A 22,034-nucleotide genomic window follows, 5' to 3' on the forward strand; every position below is an offset into this window, starting at 1 on the left:
AAATAGCAGCATAACATCACTAGATAATTCTGAAACAGTAATCTCCGATGCGTTAGTCCTTGCACCAACTAGGTAGATATTTTCAGTTTTCACAGCACTACGTCCATATTTCTCATAGTAAGGTCATAAGTAGCTTCAAGATCAAGTTTATTATCATTGACATATGTCATGAAATTTGCAGTTGTGCGACAGCTGTATGGTGCAAGGCATAAAAATTACTAAAGTTACAAAATAAATACAGGTTTCCCCCACCATCCGAAGGTAGAGCGTTCCTATGAAACGGTTCGTAAGCCGGAATGTCGTAAAGCGAAGAAGCAATTACCATTTATTTATATGGGAAAAATTAGTGAGCATTCACAGACCCAAAAATAACCTATCAAATCATGCCAAATAGCACCCAAAACCTAAAATAACAGTAACAGATAATAAAAGCAGGAATGATATGATAAATACACAGCCTATATAAATTAGAAATACTTCTCTACAGCGATTGCCTGCACTGTTCTCCGTAGCGAAAATCTCATGCAAGCGCCGTCAGCAAATCGCCTCTGATCTGGGCCGCACCTAATTAATTAGCATGTTTATTTCAGCTTTTTTCTTAAAGATGTGCTGTGTGCCGCCCGGCTACCGCTGCATTCTCCGCGAATCGGTATCTGTCTGGGGCCCGGGGTTTGGGGTGGTGGGACACTGGGGTGTCATTTCATCGTTGTCTGTTTCCATTAGGGCAGGCAGCCCATCGTCTCCTATGACTGCCCACCTCCGTGTCGAATGTCGAGGTTCATCATCTGCTGTGGCTGATGAGGAAGGCTTGCTTGACTGCTGAGCTTCGTGCATTTTTCGATCATACAGTTCTTTGTAAGCACTCAAACCATCCTGCAAATATCCCCTAAACCGACGTACCCGTTTAAAATTAAAGTTGTGCTTTACTTTATCATTGCAGCGAAAATCTCACGCAGTTGCTTCACGCTCAGTTCCTGGATGACTTCGCCTTCGGTCCATTTGCTACTGTATTCAATTTCGATTGTTATCCTTTCCCCTTCTAATTGCATCAGCTCTTCATCTATCAGTTCTTGGTCATGGGATGCCAAAACCTCTTCAACATCATCTTCGTCAACCTCCACAAGCCAAACTCACTTTGTCCTTACTTCGTTCACCACGATCGAAACGCTTAATTATGTCTAGTTTTACGCTAAGTGTAACACCCTTACGAGCTCTTTTAGGCTTTTCCGATACCTTAGAACTCAACTTGCAAACGGCTGCTCACAGGCACGTGTTTAAGTAATGCCGGCTAGATGCCGTTCCGAATCCCGGGGGGAGCGGCTGCTCAGGGCGCGTGCTGCCTTTTATCGCGCGCTGATTTTTTTTTCCGCGCGCTGTCTTTTCTCGTAACAGTGAAAACACCTTCTATTAGCGGAAACAGGGAACTAATGTAGGTCTTTCGTAACAGTGAGGTTTCGTAAAGCAAACGCTCGAAAACCGGGGGACACCTGTAGTGCAAAAGACAAATTACAAGGTAGTGTTAAAGGGTGCATGGTCTGGTCAGAAATCTGATGGCAGGAGAGAAAAAGCTTTTTAAAACATTGAGTATGGGTCTTCAGGCTCTTCTACCATCACCTCTACACAATGAGGGCATGTCCCAGATTCTGAGGGTCTTTAATATTGGTTGCCTCTGCCTTGAGGCACCACTTCTTGAAGGTGTTCTTGGTGGCAGGAAGGATTGTGCCTGTGATGAAGCTAGCTGAGTCTACAACCCTCTGCAGCCTCTTGTGGTCGATGTTTGGGAGCCTCCATACCAGTCAGAATGCTCTCCACTGTACATGTATAGAAATTTACTAGAGCCTTTGGCATACCAAATCTTCTCAAAGACCTCATGAAGTACAGCTGCTGGTGTGCTGCCTTCTAATTGCATCAATATGTTGAGCTCAAGACAGATCCTCTGAGATGTTGCTGTCCAGGAAAGGCTGCTCACCCTTTCCACTGTTGACTCCTCAATGACGACTGGTATGTGTTCTTCCAACTTCCTGTTCCTGAAGTCAACAATCAATTTCTCGGTCTCGATGACAATGAGTGTCAGATTGTTGTTGTGACACCACTCAACCAGTGAATGTACCTCACTCCTGTATACCTCTTTGCCAGCGAAGGTTCTACCAGCAACAGTGGTGTTACCTGCTTCTTAAGGCTCGGCACAAAAGTAAGGTAGAAAAAGTGCTAGTTTGATTTCTATGAAATGTCTTGTTTAAAATATGTAGAAAACAAATTGAGAAGTATATTATGTATAACTTGTCTACAGACCTGATTAATGATGATGCAGTCAGATGCCAACTAAACACTGATATTTGTCTAGTTTATTGAAAATACAGGTAGCTGAAATTGACTCTGTGTACTGGTCACAGCCATTATAAAAACAGAATGCTGGAAGTACTCTGAAAGTCAACCAGTGTCTCTGGAGAAAGAAACAAAAAGTTAACAGATGAGCATAATGAGTCTTCATCAGAATTAGGAAAAATCGAACAGTTGGTTTAAATTAAAGGAAAGGGGGGAGCAGTAAAGGGGCAGGGGAAGGAATGTGTATAATAGTGTGGCAACCTAGAAAGAATGAGGGATACAGATGGTGGTGATACCAGTTGAGAGAGATGGTGACAGCTTGTTAATTGTAACTGTTCTTTATGTGTGTGTGTGTGAGAGAGAGAGAGAGAGAGAGAACACGAACGAGGAGGGAATGAAGACTATGGAGGGATGGAGTGGAAAAAATCAAAAGTAAAACATTGCTACATCTGAGAACACAGAACATTATAGTTATTGGAGCTATGAAAATCTAAACTAACATTACTGATGCTATTTCATCCAAACTGGCCAAGTTGAGCACAAACTGGAAAGGCTAATCATCTGAAAATTTTTTATTCAATATTGAGTCTTGAGGATTGTAATGGCACTGTTCCTTGAACTCATGAGCAATTTAAGGAGCCAGAGTCAGAGTGTTCGGAATGGGGAAGGGCTAGAGAATTAGCTCAGGGACACTCTTGTAGATGTTCTGTGAAGTAGTGACCTAATGTGAAATCGGTTGTACAGTGTAGAAGAGAACATTTTCTTAGCACAAAATGTAGTACATTGATTTGAAAGAAATGCAAGTGAATTGCTTTTTCACTTGGAAAAAAATGGTTTGTGTCTATGAATGGTGCAAAAGATGAGATAAAAGGGCAGGTATTGTACCTCCTATAGCCTTGTGCTTATGACAATAAACTCAATTTGACATATCAGTAAGTTTGTAAGTTGGATGGGACCTGTATGTAAATAAAATAGAGATTAGAGAGCAATAACTGATTATTTACATCCCAAGGTATTAAAATAAGTGTGGAAATTGTGTGTGATCTTTTCAAAGTCACTGTTTATTGTTCTATGCACAGTGCAATGAAAAACTTTCTTGCAGATCATCACAGGCACAAAGCATCATAAGCAGCGTTCAAAGGTTCAATTTAATGTCAGAAATGTATGCAATATACATCCTGAAATGCTTTTTCTTCGCAAAACATCCATGAAAACAGAAGTGCCCCAAAGAATGAATGACAGTTAAACGTGAGAACCCCAAAGTCCCCCCACAGCTCCCCCCTCCCATGCGTAAGTGGCAGCGAGCAACAATCCTCCCCCCCCCCCCACCGGCAAAACAAAAAGTGCACCTGCTACCGAGCAGAAATATGAGCTAAGCGATAGTAAAGGTACACACCTTGCAGTTACCCCAAAGACTATCATAATTCATCCAGCATTCAGCAACCCACAGGCTCTCTCTCTCCCTGGCAAGGGAGAGGGAGGTGTCCCCCATTTTCACAGCGAGCGGGAGACATAACAACAACCAGCTGGCTTATGATGTTAAAAAGTCTGTTTTGTTGCTTTTTTTGAGCGGTCAAAAAACAAATAAATCGTATACAATTTTTGCAAGAAAGAACACAAAGCAGAAGTCCATTTTATTGGGAATTACTAAAGTATCTCTTTCTTGAGAGCAAATGTGGAAAACTAGTTGATTGTAAATCTGTTACAAGGAAGCTGCTGAAATCCATCATTAGTAACATGGTAGCAAAGCATTTGAACATTTATGATCAAAGAACCAGCGTTTATTTGAACAGGAAATCCATGTTTAACTTAATTCATTTTTTGAGCATTACTCCAATGTGGCTGGATGTTATAGGAATGGATTCCAGAAGGTATTTACAAGGATCTACTAATGAGAAAAAATAAACCTCTTTGTCCTAAAAGGTTTCCCTTTTCAAATATGTATGTAATCACTATTTAAAATTTACTGTTGAATCTGTTCCCATCCTTTCAGGCAGCTTAGAGCATCTAAATTCACAATTTAAAAAAAAATCCACTTTGGTTGTTTTACTGCATTTTACATTTTCAAATTCCCTCATCAGGAACAGTTTCTCTTCATTAGGTATGACAAAGCCATTTGTAATTTTGAGCATATCTGTTGAACTTTCTGCTGCTTCTTCCTTTGAATCTTGAGGCTTATCCACAAAGTAGCTAGCTGATGAAAATCATTGTAATCATCAGTTGCATTTGCTATAAAATGAACAGGAGCCAAACCAGATTAGAATAGTACTAATTCCTCAGGATTCAGCCCACAGGGTAGTGCAATATGGACCATCTAAGGATGGATAGATTTTACTGACAGAAGCACCACCTGATTGTATTTATATAAATCCTTATCCCAGAACCTTTGAGAAGACTGTATAGTGCTGTTTGGCCTTCTGGTCTTTGCCTAATGCTGTTGTGAGTCGAAAGCTCAGAAATATGGCATTATTTGGCATGATGCAGAATGAAAGTGCTGTTGGGTCAAGAGGCAACACGTTTCAGACACTAATATGTAGAAATAATTCTTTTCACAAAATGTTAGATCTAAGACGCAGATGAGCCTCACGTTGCAAATCTTTTCCTCGGAGTCCGTTGCTGTTTGAAGATTTGGAGGTAGGAGTGTGAGAAATAGAGACCAGATGTGAGCTGTTTGCCAGGATTGTTTGCCCTGGTCTGTTTAACTTGATGCTTCAATTTGCAGAGCAGGATCACTAGAGAAGTACCTCTGGTAAGGATAGAAATGGTAGTGAACCTTGCCCAAAGACATGTGTAGGAAGTCCTCTGTGTCAGTAGCAGCTGCTTGTGGTTTCTAAAGCAGAATATAAATGATAGATAGTTGTATTAGTGGTCCAAAAACCTGACCCAGTGAAAGTCACCAACAAGTTCACTTAAGTGCAAATATGTAGCCCATTTTCTCTTGGCAACATGCTAAACAAGCTTTAAAAAAAAATGGCATACTTCTAACTGCAAGTGGAATTTCCTGAGCTACACAATTCTGAATAAATAATTGTTTTAATGGCTTTACTGCAAAATGTATGCATTTTTCATCACATGCTAAAGCAGGTAGATTAGATCATTGTCATATATACCAGGATGCAATGAAATTCCTTGTTCATATGAATCTCAGAGGAAAGGGTGTACAGGGTAATAATAAATACAGTGCTAATTGACTATTCAATTTCTAGGAAATGGTTATATACATTTTACACCTGCCAATACATTTGTATTAGTTGTAAGGATACAAGTTCACTTCATCCAACCTTAACCCTTTAGTAATATTGATTTGTGAGAAAATATATTTTTTCATACATGGTGTGAAGTTTTCTTCATTGTTCTTGCTGGAAGATTTCAAGATTTACCATGTGGCAGTTAATCCTAGCGATCATTGCACTCTTGCTGTGCTGAAGTGAAGGATTCATTGCTGGTTTTGCATGTAACATTAACTTTTTTTGGTAATTGCTTTCTCCAGGAAAAGGGGAAAATGATTTTGTTTTATTTTACACTGCCACCCTCCTCCAACCATTTGTACTTTGTCACAGAAAAGTACAACACGTTGTGCCTATCTTTCAATCTACTCCAACATCAACCTGACACTTCCCTCCTACATAGCCCTCCATTTTATTTTCATCCATGTGCCTATCTAAGAGTCTTTTAAATGATCCTAATATATCTGCCTCCACCATCTTCGTAACAAAGAGAAAAGCCCTAGCCCGCTCAACTTTTTTTTAATAAGACATGCTCCCTGATCTCTCTGCTTCATTCTCTGAACTTTCACATCCTAGATCTTTAGACATTTATCAAAAGTAGATATATTTTTAGAAGATCAGGGCTATGGAGAACTGGCACAGAGAGGAGATGAAACTTGCACTGACCAGTTAAGATATTTAAAGGCAGTGCAAATTTGAGGGCTGAGTCGCTGATTAGTGCTCTGATTATCCTGTGTCTTTACATACACATTTTACTTCAAAAGAAGTACAATTTTCTCACTCATAACTTAGGTACTAATTGACAAAATGCAGTTTTAGTATTTTGACAATATTGTTTGCCTCTGAGATTCTTTAAAACAATATTTAAAGACTAGGATGTCATCTTTTATATTCAAATTGTTCAGTAGCTCTTTAACTTGTGTGTAGTATTGTGTTTATTTAAAAATAATTATGAGTAGTTCTGTCTGTAGAGAATCCTGGATTGAAATTTTTATTTTTAAGGGTTGCAGTTCTGCAGGACTTTCAATGAATTCCAAATGCAATTGAAGTTCCAAGTTAAACATTGCACACACTTTGCTCAACCATATGTTCCTGTAACTGTATTGTATTACAGTTCAGAGCAGGAAGGAGAGAGTAATTGTTGTACAAATATCTACTTGCAAGCAGAGACAATAAAAATAGATTGACCTGAATTTACAGTCCAGTATACACTACCTCCAGATAACAATGTGATTGGTTCACAGTGCTGTATGTATTAACTTCTTGGAAATGGTCCTGTAGTAGTCTTTAATAGCTGACATGGGGATCTGTCACTGCCTTCATTTGAGACACTGACTTTGTTCTCCTCTGAAGAGTTTTGTTGTCAGTTCTTTGCTGTAGGGAGCCTTTCATCATCCAGAAGCCATGGATATGTGAAAACTAGGCCATAGGTCATGGGTTGTTTCTACTTGTGAAAATAAGATGTGACTTGAGCTTTTCCCACTGTCCCACTAATTTGTCATTCTCATGAATAGTGTTCAGAACAACAATTAAAGTAAAATTCGCCATTCCCAATGAACACTCAGATCAAGTTATTAATGGTGGAAATGACTACTGATGGCAATTACAGCTCATCCTTTTAGAAATACCTTTGACATGTTTAGCCATTCAAAAATAATAGCACCAGGCTGCTAGGTCAGTAGGTCGAGCCCTGAGAATCAAGAGGTCAAAGAAAGGCAATGTCCATTTTCTATTCATCTTAACACAAATCTCCTTTGTGTTGCATTAATCTTTTAATTACAGAGATTGTTTCAGTCTTTACCATCTAATTTATTTGTGAACACCATTAATCCTCGTAATCCATATTTCTGTAATGAGAGAACATAATTGAAGTTGGATTCTCCATTCTCCTGATTGAATTATTTGAAATTTACTAATGGATGTGCGTTATGGGGGGATGGAAGTAAACCTTACTGTTTGACGTATGTGGTAGAGCTTTACTTAAAAAATAATTGGAAGTAAAAAAAAGTCTGTACACATTGTTCCACCTGTACTCCATCTTAAAAAGAACTACACAAGAATGTTCTTTGAAGGGTGTAATCCTGTGACAAGACTTGAATTTGGTTAATTATTGTTTGGTTGTTGGGTCTCCAGTTGTCTGTTGGCTTTTGATTTTTAGGTGCTTAATACAAGCACCAGAATGATTATCAGAGTGATAAATCTATTGGACTTTGTGTTTTTCAGCAAGCTAAAAATGATCCCTTTCTACAAAAAGGCATTCATTTGCCAAGCAATCCTATCTGCAAGTTGAGATTTCTTCCACCTGTGATACCTGTAGGTGAGGATAAAATAGCTGCCCTGGCATGACTGGAGTGGCAAGTTGTAGAGTGATAGAGCATGTTGAAATAATGCTGAGCTTCACTGTGCACCCTAACCGATTTCCTCTCCACATTCAAAGCAATTCCTCCCACCTGCACAAGATCTACAACTCATCTGCACACCGAGAACAACTTATAATAGTCATTTAACTCAGCAATCAATATATTTTTAGGATGGGGGTAACAGCTGGGGCACTGAAATGCAAGTTTTGTAGTCACAAGGAGAAAGTGTAAGCTACTCTCAAACAGCACCAGAGATCAGGTTGGTACCCAGGTCTGGAGCACTATTAACTACATCTCAGTGAGATCCAACTGCTGATGATGCCAATTGATTAATGTCAGTTTTGTGATTAGCGGATGAAGACATAACAAATTTTTGGAAAAAATATTGCAAGTGTCTGCCAAGTTTCCCTAACTAAACCATGTCAATGATTCGAATTACCCAACTATAATACAAAAATAATGTATCACAGATTCTGAAAAATTGAAATAAAAAGCAGAAGATCCTGGCTATACTTGGAACATGCAGTAGGATCTGCACTGAAAATGAAACAAGTTATTTGGTTAATAATCTAAAATAAAAGCAAAAATTAGAGGTGTCAGGTTACATGAATGCGTGGAAATAGAGCAAGGAGTGAGAGAATGAAGGAATTTACATGACTAGAGTGAAGACTGGCAGCATCAAGGAATTTTCATTTGTCTTATTGTACATTACTAATCACCATTCAAATTTTATGTATCCCTTTCAAAATATATTGAGGTAAAATGCATTCTGGAGTACAAATAGAAGAAAGAGAAGTGAGTGTTGTCCTTATGCCACTTTTTTCATTTCTTCATGTTTAATTTCAGCATTTATTTCGCTTGCTGTAATTGCCTTTGTATCTGTTCCATTCTTCAGTTAGATTATGTCATTTTTTACCTCTGCTGTACTCCTGAATTAATGGCTTTATTTACTTAATATCCAAAAGATCATTAATGTATTAAATATGCTACATTGATCTAAATGTACTGCATTGATTGAGCTACGTGAATGAGTTTTTTGAAAAGCTACTTGAAGATTCTTAATCTATATACTACTAAAATTCTCATGCTGTGTCTGTCTGTTTGTGACCTCCAGTTAGCACAAACGGTGCATTACAACGGCACTTTTTTTGGCTAAATCGAATTAAAATGGTGTGACTTACAGAATGCAGGCAAAGTTCAGGGTTATATATTCATATAAAATTGCTCATTCGCCAAAAATCAACAGGCTGGCTTTCACCCGAGACCCGATCGGCCATCATGGAAATCGGGACGCGACAGCCTGACGCATGCGCACAGCCAGTTTCAGCAGCGACACCTACCGGAGCAAAAGGGCAGGCCAGCTCTATTTCGAGGGATCACATTCTGCTAATCACCATCAGCATGTGCAGGTTTGGGACAGATCTAACTGCCATCCATCAATAAGAGATAATTAAATCTTATTGTAATGATGTACTTCGAGACACCCATAAAACCCTTTGCTGCAGTCAAAGGACAGCGGTGACTATAACATGTCCATTTAGGACAGCGCCAACCACATCATCAAGAATAATCAGCATCCTTTGGTGTTAGTGCTTTGTATCTTCTATCCAGCATTAGGGTAAAAAAAAAATAGCCTAATTATGCCTAGTGGAAAGGGAAGGGGGACATTATAGTCAAGAGATGACGCCAAACATCGTCGGGAAGTAGCAAGGAGAGGGAGAGAACAACAATTGGATGAAGCCAGGGCCGCACAACTCCAGGATCAAAGAGTCAAGACAAATAAAAGACGAGAGAAGAAGAGACAGAGGAGGAGAGGCATGCACGTCTCCCGGATCAGAGACAAACACCAAACAGCAGAAGAGATGAAGAGACGGGGGATGAAAGGGCTGCTCATCTCCAGAATGATGAGGAGAGCCACAAGGGTGGCAGATAAACCAGAAATGATGCCATCAAAAGTGTCCTTCATTAAATGAGGAACAGCTATATTTGCTTTGCTATGCGTTGTTCTTCTTTAATAAACTGAGGTTTTCTGCTTCAGTTTCCAAAGCAAAGCAGTACCAATAGCATTCAGGAAAATTTAATGTTCATTCTGGTCACATCAGACTGCACTACCCTTCTCTCAAAGGGTACCCCAATGGGTCACCCCGGTGTCTAGTATTTTCCAAAATTAATGATTCTGCTTTTCACAAGTAAATGATATGTTGGATAATTCATTAAGTCTTGCTTCCTAAAGATTAGATTACAGTGGATTACAGTTAATTGGGACACATTGGGACCAGTACATTCTGGCCCAGTTAAACATCTGCCCCAATTAGCCAAAGTTTCATGTAAATAGTTAAAAGGGTATTAAAAAAGACAAACTGAGTAACAAATTATGTATTTAAATAAAAAAGAATAAATTAGAGCACTACCAAAATTATTTAGTACTATAAACCTGTGTACTAACTCCTGATAGTTTACAGAGGAAATCATTCAGTTTACACTGGCATGTTCTTTTGGTTGACTGTACAAAATCAGTGCTAACACCTAGTGCAGATAGTGGACTGCCTTCAAACATTGCCTTCAATGATTACATCCTCCAGATCTTCATATTCATTGTAACATTCAAGATGATTGTCAATACCTTCAAATTTTTCGTATCTTCTAACTTGTTAAAGTAATGAAATCACTCCCAGCCGTTTCTGGCATCTCCAATCTCAGTGAGCTAAACAGTTCTGAATTGTCTTACTCTTTATAGTTTGTCAATTATCAGTGACAAAAATCAACTGATTTTTGAACACCAACACACAAATGATACTATTTAAAAACTGTTTGTTCTAAGTATGGTGTAGTGTCTAAAGACTTGTATGTGACTGATGCCAGTTAGAAAATGTTCAGCAATAGTCGCCTGCCCCCATTAAGCGACATAATGTACAAAATAAACAAAGGGAATCCCTGCTATTTTTTAAATTTGCTTTTGTTCTTTAAAAGTTGTCCCAAATAAGCAGCTGCACTAATTATCTGACAGCCCTATTAACCAGAATCCACTGTATATATTTTGTAAAGATAATAGTCTGCAAATTTAGAAAATAATTACACAAAATTACTGACCAAGATTATTGTATATTCTGAAAGTTAATTTGAATTTAGACTTGGTTTTTAGACATTAGCTGTTTTCAAATTGGCAAGACATTCCTTTTGCATGATCAATTCCTCTATTGATGTATGCCTCAATCCCTGTAGTCAATATGAACAAACTGACTAGAGGAGAGGCCATATGGAAATGGTACTAGGTGATGAGTCTGTTAAGGTGACAGATCTCAGTGGGGGAGCATTTTGGAGATAGTGACCACAACTCTGACCTTTACCAGAGTCTTGGGCAGGGATAGGAGCTGACAATATGGAAAGTATATCATTGGGAGAAAGTGAATCATGATGCTATTAGATAGCAATTTGGGAGCATAAATTGAGAACAGATGTACTCATAAAATGCACAATGGATATATGGAGGTGGTTTTGGGAGCATTTGCATAGGGTTCTGGATATGTTTGTCCTTTTAAGGCAGGGAAAGGATGTTAGGGCAAAGGAATTATGGTTGACAAGAGATTTGCAATGTCTAGTTAAGAGGAAGCATATCTTGGTTTAAGAAGCAAGGATCAGAAAGGGTTCTTGAGAGTTTTAAGGTAGCCTGAAAGAGCTTAAGAAGGACCTCAGGAGAGCTAGAAGAGGAATTAAAAGGATTGAGGAGGATCCCAAGACATTTCGCACATATGTGATGAACAGTGGGATGACTAGAGTGAAGGTAAGGGATAAGAGGAAACGTGCCTGGAGTTGGAAGAGGTAGGAGAAGTCCTCAGTGAATACTTTAGTATTCACCAGTGAGAGGGACTTTTATGATTAGGAGGACAGCATAGAACAGGCAAATGTGCTGAACATGTTGACCTTACGAAAACAAATGTGCTGGATTCTTTGAAAAGCGTTAGGATAAATAAATCTCTGAGGCTGTGCAGGATATACCCCAGGTTATCAAGGGAAGTGAGGGAAGAGATTGCAGTACCTTTGGAGATGATCTTTCCATCCTCATTAGCCACAGGAGTTGTACCAAAAAAATGGAGGGTAGCAAATGTTATTCCTTTGTTCAAGAAAGGTAATAGGGATAAACTGGGGAATTATAGACCAGTGAGTCTTGCATTAGTAGTGAGCAACTATTGGAGATCATTCTTAGACGGGATTTACAACCATTTAGAGAAGGAAATTGATGAAGGTAGAGCAGTGGAATGTGTTGTATGTGGATTTTAAAAAGGCATTTGAAAAGGTAGGCTCATTCAGAAAGTTGGGAGGCATGGGATCCAGGGAAATTTAGCAGCATAGATTCAGAATTGGCTCGATCATAAAAGATAGTATGCCGTCATAGATTGAGCATATTCTGCCTGGAAGTCAGTGACTAGTGGTGTTCTGCAGGGATCTGATCTGTGACTCTGTTCTTTGTCTTTTTTTATTGAGGAAGTGGAAGGGTGGGTTAGTAAGTTTGCAGATGACACGAGATTTAGTAGCTTGATTAGAGGCATAGATAGAGTGGACAGCCGGTGCCTTTTTCCCAGGATAGAATGGTGATTGGAGAAAAGTATGGGGGGGGGGGGATGTCAGAGGTAGTGTTTTTTACACAGAGTGGTGGGTGTGTGGAATGCACTGCCAGGGATGGTAGGAGAGGCAGGTACATTAGGGACATTTTCTTGGAAAGGCACATGGATGAAAAGAAAATGAAGGGCTGTGTGGAAGCGAAGGGTTTGTTTGATCTTGGAGTAGGATAAAAGGTCGACACAACATCACGGGCTGAAAGCCTGTACTGTGCTGTATTGTTCTGTATTCTAACAAGGGTGTAATGGGTAAAGGATGCTTTAATAGATATTTTTCAAATTGTGAAGACCAGTATAAGTGCAAAATAATTAATTTCATATTAATGTCAACGATTTATGGCAAAGAAAAAAATATTTTTAGTGAGGTCTGTACTGAATTGAAATGCATTGAGATTAGTCCATACTTGAGAGTTATATAATTTAATTGCATTTGAAAATATTTTTAAAATTTGTACAATGGCTTATGAAGGAATGGCTTCTGATTCAGCAAGTGTATGTAAAATGATACGAGAGTATAAAATGGTTCAATTTCAGGGCCTGAATTGCTTGTTACATTTGCCAGCATGACCAAGATGGACTACTGCAGATGTCTGTTCTTAAAAATCCATGAAGAAAATAAATCAACCAAATCTGAATGAAGTAAGACATGGACATTGTTAAGGCATGAGATGGAAGGTGGCAATGGCCATTTCTATTAAAGAATCAAGATTCCTGTCATCATCATACCCAAGCCACCAATGATTGGAAATATATCTGGATCAGAAAAGGTTAAGAAAATGGTTCAGAAGCTGGCAAGTAACTTGCAGACTGATACCATAGGTCTTTTCCACCATCTGCTGTGCATAGAGTAGAGGGCAATATTTTACATTTACCTAGGTAAATGCTCATGTGAAGCTCAGAGTAAACAGCATACATTGTAAGAATAAAAACAGCAATAAATACAATGACAAGCTGGGGGTAAAAAACCCAGCATGATGGTGCAAAGATTGTAGTACAAACAGGAGTAGTGCAAAAAGAAATGCTAAAGTGACAATTACAGAACTGAGTGAGGTAGAATTAAGAGGACAAGTATGTGGAGTACGACCAGGAAGGGTGTGTGAAGGAAGTGGTTAGTCAGAAGTCTGATAGTGCTAAGATAGAAATTATTCTTAAATTTTAGATGTCAGGCTTTCAGGGTGATTTACTGTATCTTCTCCCAGAAGGTACTGTATATTGGAGAAAAGATAATGGTCAGGGTGGCAGACATTTTTGATGGTAATTTAGTTTTTCTGAACCGTCGCATTGAGAAAGTGAGCTGGTTGGAAGAACGTGACAAGCCTGTGATGGACTTGGCAATATTTGTCACTCTGTAGGTTCTGTTGGTCCAGAGTAGGGCAATTGCCATAGCAGGCTGAGGTGCAACCTGCTGGAATACTTCCTGTAGCGTGTGTAGAAGTTTCAGACAATCCTCATGGACTATTGAATCTTTTCTGATGCCAAAGGAAGCAAGTTCGTTGATATGCTTTCTTGATCACTTCATTAGTGTGAAGAGATCAAGTGAGGTGACTAGTGATAATGGATATGAAGGAACTTTCAGGATGTCAATCATCTCTACAGAATCCCCGTTAATGAGGATAGGATTATGACATCTCCCACCTGCATCCCTGCTTTCTTAGGTTTACAGCCAGTGCTTTCTTCTTGCTGACATTAAGATCTAAGTTGTTGTTTTGAAACCATGACACAAGGTTCACAATCTTCTTCCTGTACTTTATTTCCTTATTGTTGTTGATTGGGCCAATAACAGTACTATCATAAGCAGACTTAAAGGTTAAGTTGGTGCTGTAAGGAGCCATCCATTTTTTAAAAAATTATTAATTTACAGGATGTGGGCATCGCCAGCTAAGCCAACATTTATTATCCATCCCTAGTTGCCCTTGGTAAACAAGGAGTAAAACGGAACTGAACATGGGGAGCACAGTGCTAAGGGTCAGGGAGATCAAATATTTTGACTAGTTCTAACTGACCTGAGGTCTACCAGATCGGAATTATAGAAGTAGTTTCAGTTAAGAGTGAGCAATTATCTATCTTTCAAAGTGCTTCATTATCTTTGATATTAAAGCTACTGGTTGGTAGTCATTGAGACCGGGCAACACACACAAAATGCTGGAGGAACTGAGCAGGGCAGGCAGCATTTATGGAAAAGAGTATAGTTGACATTAGGTCTTGGCTCGGAACATCAATTATATTTTCTATAGAGGCTGCCTGACCTGCTGAGTTTCTCCTGCATTTTATTTGTGTTGCTTGGATTTCCGGCATCTGCAGATTTTTTCTTGTTTATGATTGAGACAGGGTACTTACTTTTCTGTTGGTGGGGAAAATTAAATATTTTTCCTTTTCAATTCATGTTAATTTATCTTCCATCTAAAAGAAATGGGGGGCGGGAATGGAGGGGTGCACATTTTTTTAAAAATAAGCTATTAATACATTATTTTGACTATTAATTGGTAGAAGGAGTGGGACGCCATTTAGCTAGGTCATGAGTTACTTCCAATTAAAAGTACAAAACAGTGTCTCAAGTTCTTGTAAAATGCAGTTACACTTGTTAATATTAATTGTGATAAACTGTACTCCCAACACCACAAAGCTGTAGTTTATACTTGTATTTTATAGGGTGTGTAATGTTGATGGTACAGCAGTAAAATTAATTGTATTTATTCTCAGACTGAAATGTTACTTTTACAGTGGGAAAAAAAACAGCCACAGACATATGCTGGGGTTATGGTTGTGATAACTTTGCAATTAGTTATTTATAAATGTAAATTCAGCTTTCAGTTAAAAGTTAATACTGTATGTACTTTTTCTGGGCATGTTATTAGAAATGTCAATTTCAGTTTACTTTTATTGTAATTGCATCTAATCTTTCTCATCCTGCTGCTTTTTTTTTTCAGGATAGTTAACATCACCCAAAGTAAAGAATATTAAAAGAAGCCAACTTCTTGTCCACCTTTTCTCCTAATCTGATATCTAAAACCATATACATTTTCAACTGGAGAGCTGAGGAAACTAACAACTGCAGAAATGACCGTCCATAGAGTTACAATTCCAGTCTTTGGAGCATACATACTACTGATCCTACAGATTCAAGGTAAGTTATGTTCCCTGTTTTTTTTTGAGATTTTAAATAAATATCCAATGGCAGTATTCAATTTGCCTTCTAAACCAAAATCTGGAATTTTATCTCTAAAGCTTTATCCCACATATGTAACATCTCCATATGTGACTCTATCAGACTGTTCGTAAATGTTCCTGTAAAACTATATGAGCAATGTGATGTAAACAGAGATTGTATTTTAAGATTCAAAGATTCAAAATTCAAAAAAACTTTATTGTCATTCTAACCATACATCAGCTCTGCGGGGCAGAATGAGAAAGCGTTTCTCACGGGCAGTGCAATCATAACAAACGCAACACTGAATAATAAACATAACAATAAATAGTAAAACACAACAGCCACATGTCAGTTAAAATCAGTTATAAGTGTCCAGTGCAAGTTAAAAGTGTCCAAAGCAGAGTCAGGTGGAGCAGCTATTTAGCAGTCTGACTGCCTGTGGGAGGAAGCTGTGTAGTAGCCTTGTGGTTTCAGTTTTGATGCTCCTGTAACGTTTACCTGATGGCAGAAGAACAAACAGTTCATGGAGAGGGTGTGAGGGGTCTTTAATGATGTACTGTGTCTTCTGGAGGCATCGACTCTGAAAGAGGTCTTGGACAGAAGGTAGGGAGACCCCAATAACCTTCTCTGCTCCCCTAACCACCCTCTGCAAGGCTTTTTTGTCGACAGCACTGCAGCTGGAGTAACAGGTTGTGTTGCAAAAGGTCAGCACACTCTCAACCACGCCTCTGTAGAATGTAGTTAAGATGTTAGTGGGGAGTGATGCTTGTTTAAGCTTCCTCAGAAAGTGCAATCTCTGCTGCGCCGGTTTCACAATCCCAGTGGTGTTCCTGGACCAGGTGCGATTGTCCGAGATCTGCACCCCAAGGAACTTGATGTTTTCCACTCTCTCCACTGTGGAGCCGCTGATGCTGAGGGGTGTGTGCTCAGGCTGAGGCCGGCTGAAATCAATGATCATCTCCTTGGTTTTGGTGACATTAAGCTTCAAGTTGTTATCCCTGCACCAGCTCTCTAGGTGTTTGACCTCCTCCCTGTACATAGTTTCATCATTTTTGCTGATGAGCCCCACCCTGCTGTGGTATCATCTGCAAATTTAATGATCAGGTTCTCCTTGAATCTGGCTGCACAGTCATGTGTTAGCAGTGTAAACAGCAATGGGCTAAGCACACAGCCTTGTGGGGATCCAGTGCTCGGTGTGATGGAGTCAGAGATGTTCCTGCCAACACAGACTGACTGTGGTCTCTCTGTCAAGAAATCCAGAATCCAGCGACACATGGCAGTGCTAAGGCCAAGCAGTGACAGTTTCTCCACTAGTCTGCGGGATGATGGTATTGAACGCTGAACTGAAATCAATGTACAGGATTCTGGCATAAGTGTCTTTGTTGTCCAAGTGAGAGAGAATTGTGTGCAGTGTGGAGGATATTGCGTCCTCCGCAGAGCGATTTGGACGATAAGCAAACTGTAGAGGATCCAGTGATGAGGGGAGGCTGGCTGTGATATGAGGCTTGACAAGCCGTTCAAAACATTTCATCACTATGGGGGTCAGGGCAACGGGACGGTAATCATTCAGACAGGCTACAACTGATTTCTTTGCTACAGGGATGATTGTGGAGGTTTTGAAGCATCTGGGGACAATAGCTTGACTAAGGGAGATGTTGAAAATGTCTGTCAGGATATCTGCTAATACATCAGCACATTCCTTGAGCACATGTCCAGGGATGTTGTTGGGACCTCCTGCTTTTCGTGGGTTGACCCTGGCAAGGGTCCTCCGTGTTTGCTTTTGAAATAGTTAATTTGGAAATTTCATCTTGATTCTTAGAGGAAAAAGAACTGGAAATTAAATTTTATGATTTTTAATATTTTGAGAGAAGTAACAACCTTGCACTCAATGTCAGTAAGACCAAAGAATTGATTGTAGACTTCAGAAAGGGTAAGGCAAGGCAACACACACCAGTCCTCATTGAGTAATCAGAAGTGGAAAGGGTGAGCAATTTCAACATCCTGGGTGTCAGCATCTCTGAGGATCTCTCCTGGGTGATCTATACTGTATCAATGCAGTTGCAAAGAAGGCATGATAGTGGCTATATTTCATTAAGAGTTTGAGGAGATTTGGTATGTCACAAAAGATGCTTGCAAATTTCTACAATGTACCGTGGAGAGCATTCTAACTGGCTGCATCACCGTCTGGCATGGGGGGGGGGGGGGCGAGTTGGTGGTAGGAAATTGCGCAGGATCAAATTAAGCTGCAGAAAGGTTTAAACTCAGTCAGTTTCATCATGGGCACGAGCCTTGTCAACATCCAGGCCATCTTCAAGGTGCAAGACCTCATAAAGGCAGCATCCGTCATTAAGGACCTATGTCATCCAGGGTATGTCCTCTTCTCATTGCTACATCAGGGAAGGAGGTACAGGAGCCTGAAGCCACACCTACAGTTCAGGAATAGCTTATTCCCCTTGGCCATCAGATTTCTAAATGGACAATGAACCCATGAGCCATACCTCATTACTTTTTCTCTTTTTGCACTACTTACTTAATTTAACTTTTTAAATATATATATTTACTGTAATTTAATTTCTTATTATGTAATACAATGTATTGTTGCGGCATAACACCAAATTTCAAGGCCTATGCCAATAATATTAAACCTGATTCTGATTCTAGTAAGTGTACGTGTTCTATGTAAGCTCATTTCAGCCTGTCACTATCACATGCCTGTGTGTATAATAAGGACATAGGGATACTGAATCAGGAAAATTATGTAATATAAAGGGTGTAAATAAAGATACTTTTGATATGTGACATTATCACTTTATTTGTCTGGTGTATAAAAGCATACAAGCGTTTGAGGTTTAACCAAACATAAAATGTTTTTGAGTTGGCTTTCAGCAATCATACTGGCAATCTGAAATCTGATTGGTCAGCATCCACAATGAATATACTTTTTCAGAAAAGTGCTTCTTCCTGATTGCTGTCTTATTTCCTGAAGCCAATGAACTACCTAAATGGCAAATCAACCAATTTACCAATGAGGTATAGTCAACAGCATGCTGATGCTACTGAAAATAATTTATTTGTAAATTGCTGGTGAACACAGCAGGCCAGGCAGCACCTCTAGGAAGAGGTGCAGTCGACGTTTCAGGCCGAGACCCTTTGTCAGGACTAACTGACTAACTTCTTCCTTCAGTTAGTCCTGACGAAGGGTCTCGGCCTGAAACGTCGACTGCACCTCTTCCTAGAGATGCTGCCTGGCCTGCTGTGTTCACCAGCAACTTTTATGTGTGTTGCTTGAATTTCCAGCATCTGCAGAATTCCTGTTGTTTGTTATTTGTAAATGGGTTTATTATTGCAACTTGCACAGAAGTACAGTGGAAAAACTTTGTTTTGCATGCCACCCATGAAGAATATTTAGCACTTTGACCAGCGACCAACCAGCATTTTGGATTGATTAGTAAGCAAATTAAAGGAAGACAGAGGCAAGCACAGCAGCCATTGTCTGAGTTGACATAGGGTGGTGATCTTGAGGCTTTTAGCTCTTCAAGGCTTTAGTGAAGAGAGGCTTCACTCAGAGAAGAAAAGGAAAGAGAAGCTCAAGTTTTTTCTTTCTTTATATTTGCTCAGCTAGGACAGTAGAAATGACAAGCAGGATAGTGAAATGTTCCTCTTGTAGGATGTGGAAAGGCAGGGAGGCCTCCAGTGTCCCTAATGACTACAACTGCAAGAGTGCACCCAGCTGATGCTTCGAACAAACTGCGTTAAGGAGTTGGAGCCGGAACTGGATGAACTCCGGATCATTCGAGAGGCTGAAGGGTGATTGATAGAACATATAGAGACGTAGTTGCACCCAAGGTGCAAGACACCGGAAACTGGGTGACAGTCATGAAGGGGAAGGGGGATAAGGAGCTAATGCATAGTACCCCTGTGGCCTCAAAAACAGACTTTGGATACTGTGGGGGGTGGGGGGGTGTGACCTAACAGAGAAAAGTCAGTGGTTGGGTCTCTGGCATCGAGTCTGCCTGTGTGACTCAGAAGGGAAGGGAGAGGAGAGGCACACAGTGGTGATAGGGGATTTGTTAGTTAGGGGAATGGACAGAAGGTTCTGAGGGCAAGAATGAGATTGCCAGGTGGTACGTTGCCCCTTGGGTGCCAGGGTCTAGGATATCTCAGATAGAGTCCTCAGCATTCTTAAGTGAGAAGGTGAATGGCCAGAAGTCATGGTCCATGTAGGTACAAATGACATGGGTAAGATGAGTGACGAGGTGGTGCATAGGCAGTTCAGAGAGTTGGGTGCTAAGTTAAAGGGCGGGACCTCCAGGATTGTGATCTCAGGATTGATGCTGGTGCCATGTGCTAGTGAGGCCAGAGCTAGGAAGATTGTACAGTTTAATACGTGGCCAAGGAGTTGGTGTAGGAGGGAGGACATAAGATTTTTGGATCATGGGGCTCTCTTCCAGGGAAAGTAGGACTTGTACAGAAGGTGTGGTTTGCATCTGAACTCGAGAGGGACTAATATTCTAGTGGGAAGGTTTGTGAATGCTGCATGGTGGGGTTTAAACTAGAGATGCAGCAGGATGGGAACCAGAATGCCAGAACAGTTAGTGGAAACAGCTAAAAAGCCAAAGAGCGGGCATATAATAGAGTGAAAATTAGTGGGAGGTTAGAGTATTGGGAAGCATTTAAAAACCAACAGAAGGAGGCAGATGTTGGTAAGACTTCAGCCAAAGTTGGGAATCAAAAGGTTGAGCATGGTGTGATTAGTGTCGTGAGCTGCCTATATTCCAACGCCAGAAATATTGAAGCAAAGGTGGATGATAACATGGAAGATGAAGCAGCTGGTTTACAAACTGAGGTAATGTGTAGTGAGAAGAAGTCACGTGGGGCAAAGTTGCAGTCAATAGGGTGAGTTGCAACGTAAAGGGCGGACAAAATTGAAAAGGGTGAATACAGGAATGAAGATGTAGTGTTTGATTGCACACAGTATACTAAACAAGGTAGATGAACTTGCAACACAGTTGCAGATTGGCAGATGTGATATTTTAGGCATTACTGAATCGTGGCTGAAAGAAGATTACAGCTGGGAGCTTAATGTCCAAGGACACACGTTGTATCGAAAGAGCCGTCTGGAAGGCAGAGGGGGCAGCGTGGCTCTGTTGGTTAAAAATAAAATGAAATCAAATCATTAAAAAGAGATGACATAGGGCCAAAAGGTGTTGAATCATTGTGGATAACTCTAAGGAACTGCAAAGGTAAAAAGACCCCGGTGGGAGTTCTGTAGAGACCCCCCCCCCCCCAAACAGTAGTAAGGATGTGGCCTACCAATTATAACGGGAGATAGAAAATGCACACCAAAAAGACAATGTTACAGTAGTCTTGGGGGACCTCAGTATGCAGGGAAAATTCAGGTTGGTGCTGGATTTCAGGAGGGGGAATTTCTAGAGTGCCTATGGGGTGGCTTTTTTGAGCAGCTCGTGGTCGAACCCACTGGAGGATTAGCTATTCTGAATTGGGTATTTTGCAATGCACCAGAATAGATCAGAGACCTTTAGGTAAAAGTACCCTTGGGGGCAATTGATCATAATATGGTTGAATTCACCTGGAAATTTGAGAAAGGCTGAAGTCAGATATATCACTTGTTCAGTGGAGTAAAGGAAATTACAGAGGCATGAGAGAGGAGTTGGCTGGAGTTGATTGCAAAATGAGTGGCGGGGTGACGGCAAGCAGCAACAGATGAAAGTTCTGGAAGTAATTCGGAAGGCACAGGATATATACATTCCAAAGGTGAAGTATTCTGAAGGAAAGATGACACAACTGTGGCTAACAAGAGAGGTCAGAGCCAACGTAAAAGCCAAAGAGCGGGCATATAATAGAGCGAAAATTAGTGGGAGGTTAGAGTATTGGGAAGCATTTAAAAATCAACAGAAGACAACTAAAAACTTCATGAAGAAGGTGAAGATGGAATGCTGAAGTAAGCTAGCCAATAATATTAAAGAGGATACCAGAAGTTTCTTCAGATACCTAAAGTGTAAAAAAGAGGCAAGAGTGGATATTGGACTGCTCAGGTTGAAACAATACTGGAGAGGTAGTAATGGGGGACAACGAAATAACAGACGAACTAAGTATTTTGCATCATTCTTCACTGTGGAAGCCACTAGCAGAACAGTGGACATTCCAGGTGTTGGGGGCATGAAATGTGTGACGTTAACGTAACTAGAGAGAAGGTTCTTGGGAAACTGAAAGGTCTGAAGGTTAGACAAATCACCTGGACCAGACGGTGTACTCCTATAGTTCTGAAAGAGGTGGCTGAAGAAGGCATTAGTAATGATCTTTCAAGAATCACTAGATTCTGGAATGGTTCTGGATG

At 40.1% G+C, this 22,034-nt stretch overlaps 1 protein-coding gene across 2 annotated transcripts in view; it reads left to right on the forward strand.

Moving 5' to 3' along the window:
• bmpr1aa (bone morphogenetic protein receptor, type IAa) overlaps nt 1-22,034 on the forward strand; it is a 273,301-nt gene that overhangs the window by 162,218 nt on the left and 89,049 nt on the right. For both annotated transcript variants that reach the window (XM_072282486.1, XM_072282487.1), the window contains one exon: nt 15,456-15,652. In XM_072282486.1, the coding sequence (XP_072138587.1) occupies nt 15,586-15,652 (67 nt within the window). In that variant the 5' untranslated portion in view covers nt 15,456-15,585. The remainder of the gene's footprint in view (nt 1-15,455; nt 15,653-22,034) is intronic.

Source organism: Mobula birostris, chromosome 18 (assembly GCF_030028105.1).
Source record: "Mobula birostris isolate sMobBir1 chromosome 18, sMobBir1.hap1, whole genome shotgun sequence".
NCBI lineage: Eukaryota > Metazoa > Chordata > Chondrichthyes > Myliobatiformes > Myliobatidae > Mobula > Mobula birostris.